The 14,838-nt window shown below is 35.2% G+C and overlaps 2 protein-coding genes across 2 annotated transcripts; one reads left to right on the top strand and one right to left on the bottom strand.

Annotated features, from left to right (window-relative positions):
- Positions 1-276: 276 nt before the first annotated feature.
- LOC145605927 (methyl-CpG-binding domain-containing protein 4-like) lies at positions 277-4,558 on the bottom strand. The gene is made up of 2 exons (XM_081661990.1): positions 4,322-4,558; positions 277-979 (listed from the first exon to the last, which is right to left on the bottom strand). Exons 1-2 carry the CDS (start codon positions 4,418-4,420, stop codon positions 488-490), a joined length of 591 nt encoding a protein of 196 aa, XP_081518116.1. The 5' UTR covers positions 4,421-4,558; the 3' UTR covers positions 277-487.
- Positions 4,559-12,168: 7,610 nt separating this feature from the next.
- Positions 12,169-12,999, top strand: LOC145603962 (uncharacterized). Its single transcript, XM_081659927.1, has one exon. The coding sequence runs from the start codon at positions 12,169-12,171 to the stop codon at positions 12,997-12,999; it is 831 nt and encodes a 276-aa protein (XP_081516053.1).
- Positions 13,000-14,838: the final 1,839 nt, after the last annotated feature.

Below are 14,838 nucleotides of genomic sequence, written 5' to 3'. Positions count from 1 at the left end.
CAACATTAGTAGCGGAAAATATGTAAACCAAAATTTAGGGGTATAAATGACCACACAATATTTCAAAGAGTGAAAAAAAATTTACAGTAATAAAAACAAATGAGTAAATAAATATTTTAGAAGGTATAATTATCCAAACAATATTTATAAGGGTTATCTCATACTTTTTAAAAGGTAGGGATAGCCTCATTTGCTAAACTTTATATTAGATTTAATTAATATTAGGAAAACTTATTCTGAATTTCTGATAGGCATTAAGGACCAAAGCCAAACATATAAAACATACAAATAGCCCACTGGACAAATTAACATTGCAAATTGAGGGTCAATTAGATAGTGTATACCTAGTAGTAGTCTTACATGGACTTATACAAGCATGAAGCATCAGTAGCAAGGACTTAAAGGCACTAGTACGCTACAAAGAAAACGGTTTCAGACAGGATTTAGGATTACAAACACCGAAACACTTACTAAGTTGATAGGTATTTCAAGTATCAGCAGGCTTTGAATCTTTAGCTTTCTTGGCAGAAGGTTTCCTCTCGATATCCTTTGGTATGGTCTCCTCCACCACCTTTGGTACCGTAAAGCTGAATTCAGTAACAGATACACCTTTTATCTCGGGATTTTCTTCGAGGTACTTGGCCACTTCAGTACTAGACCTAACTTTCTTCCCAGTGGGGGTTACATAATGCGCGTCCAATTTAGAAAAATCCCTTCTAAGAACCAGCTTTCTCTTAAAGCCAACTGGGGTCCTTGGGATGTTAGGCTTGTCAATCACCCAGGTCCTGGTAGCATCCTTTTCAATATCAGCTGGATCACTGCATGAGACGTCAGGCTTCTTATTGCATGTGAAAGGTTCCTCCAACAATTTACTCCTGATCACCTCATACTCTTCTTCGTTGGATATGAGTCTCCATTTAAAGCATTCACCACATTGCACAGCATAAAGTCCAATGGTATTTGTCCCTGTCTGGGGTTTCTGCAATGTACAATTAATTATATTGGACAGTTTATTGAAGACCACTATTGGTATGGAGATGGAATATATTCACAATGTCTGGCAGATCTTCCCATTATTGTTTTTACAAAAAAAAAGCATAAATGACATAAAGAGCAATAGAGCATGAGATGATGAGATAGATTATTTGAAATTATAAGTACGCAAAATAAAATACATACAAGTATATGGGAAGGAAAAATATATTCTGGGATATCTTACTACCCCACTCCAAGATCATTTAATAGCTAACATTGAGCTGTAGCTGAGTTAAACTTGAGTATGAGCAGCCTCATTTAGCTATCGCACATACATGACAATTTATTTTTCATCTACAAATTGACAAAGTAGCAATAGCAAACTGACAAAACAGGTGCTCAATTCAAGAGCTTGGAGCTCTCCAGCCAAAAATACAATGCTCCCCACATATCCAACCCCACCCCCACCCCCCCCCCCCCCCTCTTCTTTCCCTTTTTGTCCCCCCTGGTTGTGGCAAGTGTTAGGCCAAAGTCCATCTTGTTGTAGCCCCCTTACCTCAACCTTGGAGGCGAGACATCCTTAAATTAAATTGAAAGATCTCTGGATGGGAAGACAATTAATACTTCAATGTTGATGATGCTTGGGTTCGCATTCAAATATGTGGTCACATGGACGTGGGAGTACCAATGCTCAAGCCATGGACCCTGTCCCTTTACCCTTCTCCCAAATCACCACTACTTAGCTCAAGCTATAATAGGAGGGGAGTCGAGGCCTTTGCCGAAAAAGTTTCTGCTTGGGTCATGCACACATGTGTTCAAAAAGGAGTATATGGATGGAAAAGGGGACCCAACTCAAGCAACAAACAATAATTAGGAACCTAAGACTTATACACACTATGGGTTAAAAGTACAAATATGAGTTCAAGGAAAGATTCTGAACTCTTTTGTCTTCCTCATAAAATGCTTACCACCACACTACAGTAAACAAGTCAGATCTTTGCCCCCTTGTTACCTTAGAAGATCCATAAATAAATACAGAGCAAGAACAGTTCAATTTTTCACTCAAAGTTGAAAGCTAGATCTTTTAGTAATAGAACCTCCAGTTTTTTTGTTGTACCGTATAGGCTTTCATGTTCAACAACAATCAACTATGACAATTAACAAGTACCTTTGATTATCTATTGGTAAAAAAAATTAAAATTGATGTTCTAACAAGATCCCACAAGGTTATGTTCTACTTGTATAAATTGTTGAAGTCAAAATAAGTGGTCCTTACTTATTTTAGAAGCCTGATTAGTTTCTGCAATTTATTGAATGGGTATTAGGAGTGTCTTGGGAAACCATTAACTTGTTAAAATATCTAGTTGTTATACATGTTTAATTACATGATTTGTGATCATGGGGGCTCTGCTCATGCTTTAGCTTAATTCGTCTCTTTAACTCTATAAATAGCATATTGTACGGTGAGTTACTCCTCCAACAAAATGTCTAACCTTTATAAAGTTTCCACCAACATAAAGTGATGATAAAGAAGAGTATGTGACTTCTGCAAAAGCTCAATCTGGTACGACTAAAAAAATGAAGTATCTTTGATACAAATATGAATTTTATTTCCCCCTCTATATTTCTTGTTTGTTAATTTATTTTACTATAGGTAAGGAGGGAGGTAAGTGCTCCAAATTTCATAACCTAGACAAGGAGGTCAGACATAGAGCAGCCCCATCAAAACAGAAGAGTTGATCTCCCTAGCTGGAGATTCTATGGAGTATCTCCACTGACTTAAAAGCCTAAGGCATTATATTAATACAGAGTACTATTTAAACAATTCCTCATTCCTAAATGAAATGGTTAAAGATCAAGATAAGAGATTTATATGCAATAGGGGAGGAACAACAGAAGGGGTTTTAAAGTACCACAAGTGTTGATTTATACATTGAGATCACTAAAAGGTGAAAAAGGCAATATCACTCCTGTAGTGACATGGCACAAACTTCTAGTCAATTAGTATACTTATATGCCTTCTGAGCGAGAGGTAATCCTACCTTTTACTAGCATAAACTGACAAAATTACCATTAGACAAACTCATACACTTTGCTTCCCTCCCTTGCTCCACAAAAAGCTTCCCAAGACAACTTCATTCTCAATCAAGTAAATCCAATATAAGAGGCAAATAGCACTTAGTTGTCCATGAGAATAGGATTTAGGAATACAAAACACTGATCTAATCACCTAAACTTAAAATAATGCCTTTAATTGTCAACATGGAAACCAGGCCTAAGTGGGAAAACTAGACACAAGCAAGGTTGAATTTGTAGATCCCCATAAGGAACACGAACAAAAGATCCAAATAAGTTTTACATCGGCTTTTAATGGTCTAACACTACATCAGCTTTTAATGGTATAACTGTAGTCAAGAAACCAACAAGATGATAATCTGTGACATGAAAATAAGGTAAGTCATCTTTTGCACATTTTATGCAGCACTGCATGTGTAAGGAATCTAAGGATTGTAACATTGATACATCATCCTTCAAGGCTTCAATAGCGAACAATCCCATACAATTTCGTGATTTCGCGTGGAAAATTCTTATAATAAACAGATGTACCTTACAGTGACAAAACTCGCCCTGTTCCACTAATAAAATCTACAAATCTCTATAAAAGTCCATAATAGTCACTCCATATTCCACAACAATCACTCTCATTTACACAAATAATATCTCCAGCCAATATTACTTGAGTGAGATAAGAATGCATTTAGAAAGCACAAAATGTATGAAACTCTAAAATATACTCAAAAACATTCAGCTCACAAAATGAAAATAACCTTGTTATAGCCAGAAAATCAAGCTATTCCATTATCCTGAAAAGAATGTCATTATATACTACTTCAAATCCTTCCAAAAACCCTTTTAATACCATTCTAACGCGACAATTATATAGCTTTTCAAAAGTTGTTAAGATCCTCATTCCTCAACTAGCTTCAAAATGGGTAACCAAGATTCAATTGAGACGCTTTTCTTAGCCCACAAAAAAAATTAAAAAAAAACCCTCAATAATTTTCACAATTTAACAAGCACCCAAATCAAAATTGATATCAACAGAACACAAAATCATGCAAAAGGGTTGTTTAATTCACAACCAATTTTAACAAAAACAAAATCAACTCAATAGATTTAAGCATTTCTCTACCTTGATCAAACATGCACAATCAAATAAAAAACTCTACATTGAAATCCGAGCCAACAATTAATGCAACAAAAAACCCTAATCGGAGCTAAAAACCCAGCAATAGATGATGAAAAAAGGGTTTGAAATTGAAGAGAGAGAGAAAGAGAAGAAAACCTTAGAAGATGCGGGAGTTGCCGGAGCTGGTGGATTCCGGGAAGTGACGGAAGCTTCGGTGGTCGGAGACTGCGACGTCACTACCGACGGCTGCGACATCGGAGATTGCGGGACTCAACAAGCTGAGAGTTTTAGAGGAATGAAATAATATGACAAACAAAATTGAATTGAAGATCTATGAGACTGCCTTTCTATTCTAGTTTCTATACTTGTATTACTTGTTTGTTTGTTTGTTGTGTGTTTTTTTTTCTTTTTTTTTTGTAATTTTATAGGGGAGTGAGCAAGACACAAGTGGCCCAATAAGTTTCTATACTTGTAACTAGAGTTACCGACTTAGGTTACGATTTACAAGTTACGAGTACTCCCTGCGTATTTTATTATTTACGAGTATTTGATTATTTACGAGTATTATTATTTTTCTTTATTGGATGCACTATTAGGCCAACTGATCGGATTAAAAAATTACAAAGATCCTTATCGACAATTTGGTAAAAAAATAACTCCGGCGATAATTGGTAAAAAAACTAACCCTAAGCGATAATTTGGTAACTAAAATAATCTCAGGCGACAATTAACCCAAAAATTACAAATTTTTCCGACTAATTACTCTTGAATACTTAATTTAGTTCATTTTTTGTGGTTTTTATCAACCCTTTTTATGGCAATAGCAATTTCAAGAGAAAAAAAAAACGTATTTAAGTTTCATACCCCTATTGTTGAATGGTTGGACTATTTGACATATGAGAAATTGACGATTTTGTATGAAAAGAAAAATGAATAAATCTTTTCTAGCCATTTTTAAATTTGATGGATAATAATGGAGGTAAAATTGCAATTAATACTACGATTAATTGGCTATATGAAATGGTTAATTGTATGGATGATATCATTTATTATGAGGCTGATATCATATTAAGTTGGATGATGTCCTTTATAGCTAGATGTGATATCATGCATATCAGCCAATAAAATATCATCCAACAGAAGGAACATATGAGCCAACTAATGTATGATAACAACCAACATTTGGAACATATCAGACATTAATAAAATCATATCAGCCAAACATATCAAAAAACAAAAGCAACATATAAGCTAACAAAATGAAACATATAAGCCAACTAAATAAAGGTATCATCCAACTAAAGAAACGTATCAACTAATATGGTTTTTTTGGTTTGTAAGCATGTCGCACATAATTATGTGTACCTCACACAATATCTTCTCTTTCATATTTAAGCCTTTACAACTTTACACTAAAAACAACATTACAGAACTGGGGTTGGGCAGACATGTTGCAGATGAGGACTTCTTTATAGGCCAAGGAGCAGATACATACTTCGAAACACAAATAGAGCGGTTGAGAGCATTGAAACTATTAGACTAAGGCTAGATTTACCTTAGCCAAACAGGTCACTTGGACATGTGACCTTTCATTCATACGTTGTTCTTGTTGGCACGCAAGAAAGCTTTGACAACGTCAAGGCTCGAGAAACCCCAAAATTAAGTGTATACATACCCCTCATGATTGCTTTAAAGCTAATAAGGGATGATATACTACTCATATCAACAAGATGTATCTTCTTTTTACGGAGCTCGTATATTAAGTTACTTCTCAATTAAGCATGCTTGGATGGGAGACCTCCTCGGAAGTTTTCTCGGGGTGCGCATGAGTGAGGACAAAATGTGCCGAAATGACTTGTGTTGGTCTATGGGGTCGTGCTTGGATGGGAGACATCCTCGTAAGTTTTCTCGTTGTAGCCCTTGATGCACATTTTGTGACAATAGACCCCTCCCTAATTTGTTTGGGGTCGGGGTGCTACACTATGTTTGGACGCCTGCTTCGGATAACAATTTTCAAGAGTAATGATCACTGCAAAGGGAAAATAAAGACAACAACAATCATTTCAACAAACCTATCACTTCACCCTAGCCATGGTTAATGATATGTTCATTTTATATAGAGATTTATCCACATCCCTTGGTCGTAATTAGTAGTGTTTTTGTCTCTTTCGAGCCACTTTTATTACTAATTGGTGTTTTCCAGTGTTTTCGTAGTTTTGTTTGAGTTTTGTAGGAAATTGCATTTTTGGAGCATTTTCCCGGATTTTTGAGGAGCGACTACGAGCGTTGGAGAACACGACCACTCATGATAGCCCAAGACCGGTTGGAAGAAGCAAATCGGTGACTAAGGGCTCGGTTTTGGAGATACGAGGCATTTGGGCCAAGTTCGAAGTGAAGGATTTATGTCTTAGTCGTGTGCAATTACTAGATATATAATTGGATCAAATTATGGAGATAATTAAGTCCGGACATTTGGGTCATCGTTTTGCCATAGCTAGAGGTACTTACGATCTTTGGACTAGTAAAATAGGCCAAAGCCCAATTGGACGGATCCTATAAGGTCACACAAAGGGGCTAGATCGAGCATTAGAGGACGAGGCCCATCATGGGCCTCATCACTCTAGGTGGCCGGCCATATGGGGATTAGAAGAGGTTTTGGGCTTCGTGCCCTAGTCTAATTATAATGAGATTATAAATAGACTAGGTGCCTAGGTTTGCAAGCAAGCAGTTTACTGATCATTTGATCAAAACCCGAATTAGCAAACACGAAACCCAACCCCTCTCAAAGTCCTCTCTCTCACGGCTCTCTCCTCCTCCTAGGCGCCGGTGGTGTCTCGTGGTGGTTGTGGTTCGTGCGGCGGTCGGTTGTCAAAAAAGGTGGTGATCGCGGTTTTGCTCAATCACTCGACCAATCTAGTATTGGTGGACGGCTCGTTCGAATCTCGTGGACTAAGTAGAGGAGAAACACTTGGGGCTCTATTCTCTCCCTGATTTGCCTGTCGAATAACTTCGTGGAATTCACGCTTCAAAGGTATGATTATGTGTCTTGTGTGTTATGCATGTGATTCTTGGGATTAGGTGCTTTTTGAATATGATTCATATTATTTCCGATGCGTAGTACCTATAAACTCCTACAGTTTGAAGTAAGCATCATGGATTTGGAAAATTCATTTCGATTAGGAAATCAAACAGTTTGATTACCTTGGAAGAACGAAAGAAATCTTGTAGAGACAAGAAGTTTAGTGCGAGCAATTGGTCTTCTTAGTCTTGTATGTAGTTAACATACAGCTCATATGAAATGATATATCAATGCTTGAATAAGTCAAGCAATGGTTAGAAAGATTATTTCTATATGAAAGACTTAGGAGATGTTGAGTACATATTAGGAATCAAAATCCACAAAGTGAATCTTGAAGGATGACTGAACCTAATCAAGAGACTTATGTTGATAAGGTTCTTGACAAGTTCAAGATGCAAGATTCTAAGAGAGGATCTCTTCCCATGTCTCATGGTTATTGATGAGTGTCATTTCTGACACTATTTTATATATATGTTCCTTAGATTTTGGATAATTTCCTTTAGCATTTTAGTGTTTTTATTTAGGTTTCTGATATTTTGTGGCTTGTTTCTCATTTGTGTGTTTTTATAGGTTATTGAGTGGTTTTAGAAGGTAAAAAGATCAACCAAATGAAGGAGTCAATGCGGAGCACAATTGGAAGTTCCAGCCGAGGAACTTGAGAAACTGACGGAGATGAAAACAACTTGTTGGGCACGTTTTGTTCGTCTAGGTTCATTGAATCCACGAATTTGGGAAATCTTGGGGAATAATTCACAAGATCTACAGATGTTGGAAAAGATAAATATGAATGAAAAGAAGATCTTATCAATTGGTTAAGATATGGAAGAGATATATTTTTCACAATTTTATCTAATTAGTTTCCTTATCTTTGAAAGATTCCCAATTATCTCTTAGCCTATTTAAAGCCACGAAATCATAGAGAAAACAAGCGAGACACTGAAGAAGAGACGAGAGAGAAGGGAGGCTTCACTCCAAAACCCTTCTAGGGTTAGGAGTCGTTCGTCACTCTTCGTGATACATTGCAGCGAAGGAATTCGGAGTTGCCTGAGAGGAACTCAGATCCGAATCTGAGAAACTTTAAAACTTTAAAATATATTATTATTATTAAAAGGGAGAAGGATATCTGTTCTTGAGAAAGCTGGACTGATTTTCAGGATTTTTTGTCTTATTTTTTTTTTGTTTGGGATTTTTTGGATTTTTTGTTTGATTTTTTTTTTTTTTTTTTTTTTTTGGAAAATCTTGCTTTGAATTTTGCCTTATTGATATGGTTTTTTTTGGGTGAAGAAGGATATTTTTATGGCTTTTTTTTTTACTACTGTAAACTCAAATTAATAGCCACTAACGACTATAGATTTAATCAGTCATCAGAGTTTGATTGTGAGTTAGAAAGTTGAAGAGGGAAATATTCTAATTTTTTCATCCTCTTCCTCATGAATTGTCTGTATATTGATATGTATTGAAAGGATTTTCAGGAATTCTTGTTCTGTTGTTTCTTTTTTTTTTGTGGGGAAATCTTGCTCTCAATTTTGCATTACTGATATGGTTTTTTTCCATATGTTTGGAAGGATATTTTTATAGTTTTTTTTTTTTTTTTTTTTGCTGTTGTAAATTGATTTTAAAAGCCTCCAATGGCTATATTTTTTTAGAAAACAGATTAGTTTAATTTATACATTTTATTTTTATTAAATCTATAACTAATACTAAACTAATTCCCGCTGACATCATCACTATCCACGTGTCAGCTTCTTATAATAATTTCCCTCCAAAATTATTTTTGACATTATTTTCTTTTTAACTTTTTCAAGGTAAAGCTAATATTTGAAAATGGTTAATTAATTATACATTTTTCTAAAAGTTTTAACAATTAAATTGACTAAATAAAAAATTTCTATTTCTATTTCTATTAAGTAAAAATAATTGACGATTGGTCTCTTTCACATTTTCTTTCCTCCTACATTTTATTAATTGGTGATTGTAGAGTTTGGATTTTTCACTCTTTATTAATTCTTCCTACTTTCAACAATGAATAAAAAATGAAGGCTAACATGTTTAAAATTTTATTAAAGCTATGAAGTTAATAAGAATATTTAACAATATTAATCCTTAATTTTAACTCAGTTAATATTACTAGAGGGACCACAATTTGCGTGCTATGTTTTACTTAAATATTAGATAAAGTGGCGCGTTTACCAAAATATTTATAGTAAATTTTTATTATTTAAACCGTGCATTGCACGGGACTAATTAACTAGTGTAATTAGTATTTAATTACCTATAGTTAACGGTGAGTTAAAGGTGAGTTAGTTGGCCGGATTTTGGGTTAAAGTACCCAAAGAGTGAAAAAAATAATTGAGTACCCGAAGAATGAAAAGGTGAGAATTGAGGGCCTGATTGTGATGTTAACTCAATATAAGTTAACTTGGTGTTCAATAAACTTTTAATTTCATTAGACATAATGTGTGGGACGTGACACCAGATTTATTGTTTTGACAGAGCTTCCTGATGACTATACATTTAAGACTACCTTTAGTTTGAATCATCTCCTTATGTTGATTGCTGTTATGCCCCTGCTCCTGTTGCTGTTTTGCTATATAGCTATTCTGTTGTACTTGTTTTGTTTTTTTTGTTGAATTAAAATTGTAATATTATAGCTTTGTATTAATGAAAATTATAAGTTTATATACTTCCTCTGTTTTTTTTAGTTGACACCTTTCTATTTTCACGCTTGCCAACGCATGTTTTTAACGATTAATATCTCTAATTATCAACATTGTAAAATTATAAAAAGTGGATATTAATAAAATATACATTGAACCGATTCAAACAAGATCCCACATGAATATGTTTTATCGTATGTATAAACCACAAAAGCGAGTCAAAGCGTGTTGTGTGAATAGTGTAAAAGTCAAACAGTGTCAACTAAAAAAAACGGAGGAAGTATATCTTAGTGTTTATATATCAATTTAAATGAAAAAAATGCAAGAAAAAAAAAAGTTAGACCATTAAGGGCATCGATTCTAAACAGGAACCGGTACTAAAAACCCCATTTTTGCCACCGAACCATAACTAAAATTATCAGTTTTTGGCATCCCTCAAATAAGCACTGGTCCAAAATCGGTGCGCAAAGCCGGTTTTGAACCGGTGCTCATTCGCTATTTTCTAGTAGTGACTGGGAGTACCGGACGCTGTATTTTCCTTTTATTATTATTATGCGTAGGACGTTCATTACTTCATGTTACATTTACTTACCCGGTTAGCTCCCAGTGTAGTTTACCTCAATTTATTTGGGGCAGGGATTTGGTTGGAAACCCGTTCGATGCGTAATCAAATTAAATGGACATTGGTATTTGTCTAGTTAAATGTTGAATGTCTTGAATGCTTGTTTACAGGTGCAACAAGGTAAGCTGTGCGGTTGATAGGATGAAAGCATGTTAGTGTGTTTGATTTTGTTATGTACTCAACTTTGCTGATTGTGTGTTTGTATGTTTGTATGTTTATTTGGTCTTGTCTTTATCTTGGCCTTACGAGTGGGGACAAGTAGAAAGAAGTTTTTCAGGTGATGAAGTATATTCATGATGAGCATGAGTGAATAGCGAAGCATGCTTAGTTCTCCTCGGAATATGTTGTGTTTTATTGCTTTATTAATATTTATTTATTATGCTTGCAGACTAGCGCAAAGGTTTTGGTATCACTTGGTTTTAATAAGGGACTTCAACATTTTTTTTTTTTGAAAGAAAATTTTTATTTTATTTGTGCAACAAATAGATAAGTATAAGGAAAATTTGATTCTAATAAACCAACCTTTGCGTGGTCTATTTTTATTAATCCGACCTTTTGATTATTCTACAATAATCCAAGCTTTAGGGGTTGTTCTATTCTATTAGGTCAAGCAGGTCACTTAACCTAAAATAATAGGTCACCTGCCACGTGTTGCATTTTTATTTGTCCAAAAAATATTTTTGGCTATTTTTTTTTAAAAAAAAAAACTTTAAATTTTTTTTTAAAAAAACTTTTTCCCCCTTTTTTTTCTTTCATCTTCTTCCTCCCTTACCATATTCCTCCATACCCAGATCAAAACCCAGAAATCCGACAGCAAGGAACCCACACTTCCACCTCCGACAGCAAGGAACCACCTCCGTTGAAACCTAACCCTCGAACCCAGACATCTCGCGAAACCATCGAAAACCCATCATTCCCTTCCTCATCTTTCTCTCTCCTCCGATTTCAAGATCAAAGATGGACTTCTATGGAAAAAGCTCATGGATCTTCTCTCTCCTCTGCGCTCTTGAGCTGCTCCTCGCGATTTCCAAGTGATAATTTTTTGGTTCTCTTCATTTTGATTTTTGTTTCTTGTTGTCTATTGTGAAGCACGTGTCTCAAGTTGTTACAACTGTAACATACTAGTGCCACCTCAGCACAATTAGTTAGAGTATTTTAGTGCTCGAATTAGTTGTAATAAATACAGAGTAATATATAAGATATTGTATTAAGCTTTACATGCAATTAATTCATTTCATATTTTTCTCCTACTATCTTCTTCTTCCTTTCTCTCTGTAATAAAGCTACAGTTCAAAGCCTTTAATGGAGATTAATAAAGCTTCCGATATTTTCTGATTCTTTCTTCAGTTTGTAACATGGTATCAGAGCGAGGTGTTGCGATTCTGATTAGTGCGAAGTTTGTGCTAAGTTCTTGAAGAAAAATCTTTGTGAGTTTTTCCTTCAGTTTTCTGGGTTTAATCAATTGTTTCGATAGTGATTCAAATTGTTTCTGTTTGTCTGAGTTTAATTGATTTTGTTGTACGAATTGTTTTTGGGTTTGTTTGTTGGATTAAATCGATTGAATCAATTAAATTTCTTGATTCTGGTTATTCTGGGTTTGGAATTTTTTGTGCATATCTTGTGTTTTTGAAATTGATTCTTAAAAATGGCTGGGAGTGATAGAGTTCTTGATCTGAATCAAGATCCAACTAGTTCATATTATTTGCATCCTTCTGATTTTACTAGGATGAAGCTTGTTTCTAGTGTTTTTGATGGTAATGGATATGGAAACTGGAAGAGGTCAATGATTGGCTTAACAGCTAAAAATACGATGGGTTTTGTAGATGGAACTTTGACTAAACCTTCTAGTACTGATGTTGTCACTTTAAGGGCATGGAATAGGTGTAACAACATGATCATAGGATGGATTATAGCTGTTTTAGATCCACAGGTTGCTGATAGTATTCTGTTTGTTGACACAGCAAGAGAAATTTGGTTGGACTTGGAAGAAAGATTTGGTCATGCTTCTTCTGCACAATTATTTGCATTACAACAAGATTTGGCTAATGCTGCTCAAGATGAAGACTCAATTTCGGAGTATTATAATAGGCTTAAGAAGTTATGGGATGAATTGGACAATCTTTGTCCATTGCCTGTTTGTTCCTGCACTGGTTGTACCTGTAATTTGGCACAAAAGTATGTGAAAGTTCAGCAAGATCAAAGGTTAATGGTGTTCTTGATGAAATTGACTAACAATTATGCAAATGTTAGGTCAAATATTTTGATGATGCCTGCTTTGCCTACTCTAGCACAAGCATACATGATGGTTTTACAAGAAGAGAAACACAGAGAGTTAAGCAATTTGTCTCAGAAGAATACTGCTGAACCTGTAGCCTTTGCTACAAAAAGGTTTGATAATAGATATAAGGGTAATCAGTATAATAGAGGAGGATATAATAGAGGTGGTTACAATAGAGGTGGTTTCCAGCAAGGTTAGTCTAATAGAGGAGGTGGAGTTAAAAGGCCGATCAATTATTATTGTGATCACTGTAAAATGACTGGACATAGTATGGAAAAATGTTTTCAGCTGAATGGGTTTCCTCCTAGTTACAAGGGGCAGCCTGGTTACAATCAAGGTCAGAGCAATAAGAGGTTTGCTAACTATGCAGAGAGTAGTTTTGGTAGTGGTGATTTGCTTGAGGTGCCTGTACAATCTGTTGCTCCTGATGCTGGTAGTTTCACCATGGAAGAGCTCAGTTAGCTCAGGAATTTTCTCAACAGACAGAAAGAAGAGTCAATGAATGAAAGTGGAGATGGAAGTGCTCTTTTTGCAGGTAACTATTGTATGTTATCACCTGCTTATAGTTCTGGTTGGATTGTGGATAGTGGTGCAAGTGATCATATGTGTTATAGTTTGGATTTGTTTGATTTCTATAGGATAGTTAATGATTTGAAATATTTCATTACTATTCCAGATGGGTCTAAGGTTCAGGTGACACATGTTGGTACAGTTAAGTTGAGTGAGAGTATTGTTCTTGAAAATGTGTTATTTGTGCCTTGTTTCAAGTTCAATCTGATTTCTGTCAGTAAACTTTGTTAAGATGGGCAGTGTACATTAAATTCACACCTGATAAGTGTGTTATTCAGGATTAACACTCTATGACACCTCCACTTGTTATTGGTAAAGTGGGAAATGGTTTGTACTTTGCTGAAGTTGGTATGGGAATAAGAGTTGGAGCAGCAGCTGCAGGATCTTCAGGTACTGCTTGTACTAGTCTTGTAGATCAGGCTAAGTTGTTGCATCTTAGAACGGGTTACTTACCATTTAGTCAGTTGAATTTGATACAAGATAGTGTAGATTGTCATAGAGTTTCAGGTGATATAATCTGCATCATTTGTCCTGCTGCTAGGCAGCATAGCAAATCCTTTCCTCATAATAGCATAAAGTCTTTTGCACCATTTGAGCTTATTCATATTGATGTCTGGGGTCCTTATCAGACTATGACTCATAATAAGTGTAACATGTTCTTGACAATAGTTAATGATTTTACAAGGAATGTTTGGATTCATTTGTTGAAGTCTAAGACAGAATCAGTTGATGTTTTGGTTAATTTTGTTACTTATGTTGAGAATTAGTACAATGCTTCTGTGAAAATAATAAGAAGTGATAAAATGCTAAGGAGTTATGTGAGGGTAAGATTGTGCAGTTGTATACTTCCAGAGGTATTCTTCATCAAACAAGTTGTAGTGACACACCTTAGCAAAATGGGGTTGTTGAAAGGAAACACAAGCATTTGTTAGAAGTTGGGAGAGCTTTGTTTTTTCAGTCAAAACTTCCTATGAGCTATTGGGGTGAGTATGTTCAATGTGCATCATATCTGATAAATAGGATGCCTTCTCAAAGTTTGGGTAATCTAACACCTTATGAAAAGTTACAGGGTCATAAACCAGATAACAGTTACTTAAGAGCTTTTGGGTGTTTATGTTTTGTTTCAACATCAAAACAACATAGATCAAAACTGGATTCTAGAGCTGATGCCAGTGTCTTTGTTGGCTATTCTCCTACACAAAAAGGGTATAATAAGGTTTTGAATTTGTCTTCTAGGAAAATTACAGTGTCAAGGGATGTTGTGTTTCATGAAAGACACTTACCTTTTCATCTTTCTAATAATCCACAACCAGCGCCTACACCCTTCTTTCTGCCAGCTCATACACCCTTTCCTACTATTTTTGATGATGTTATCCTTAATGTGTTTACTGAGCAAAGTGTTCCAGTTGATACCACAACAAGTTCCAGTTCTTCTGCAACCACATCTTTAAGTCAGGGTAATAATGA

The sequence above is a fragment of the Chenopodium album genome, chromosome 22, assembly GCF_948465745.1.
Source record: "Chenopodium album chromosome 22, dcCheAlbu1.1, whole genome shotgun sequence".
NCBI lineage: Eukaryota > Viridiplantae > Streptophyta > Magnoliopsida > Caryophyllales > Amaranthaceae > Chenopodium > Chenopodium album.
This window is presented reverse-complemented; position numbering and strand designations above follow the sequence as displayed.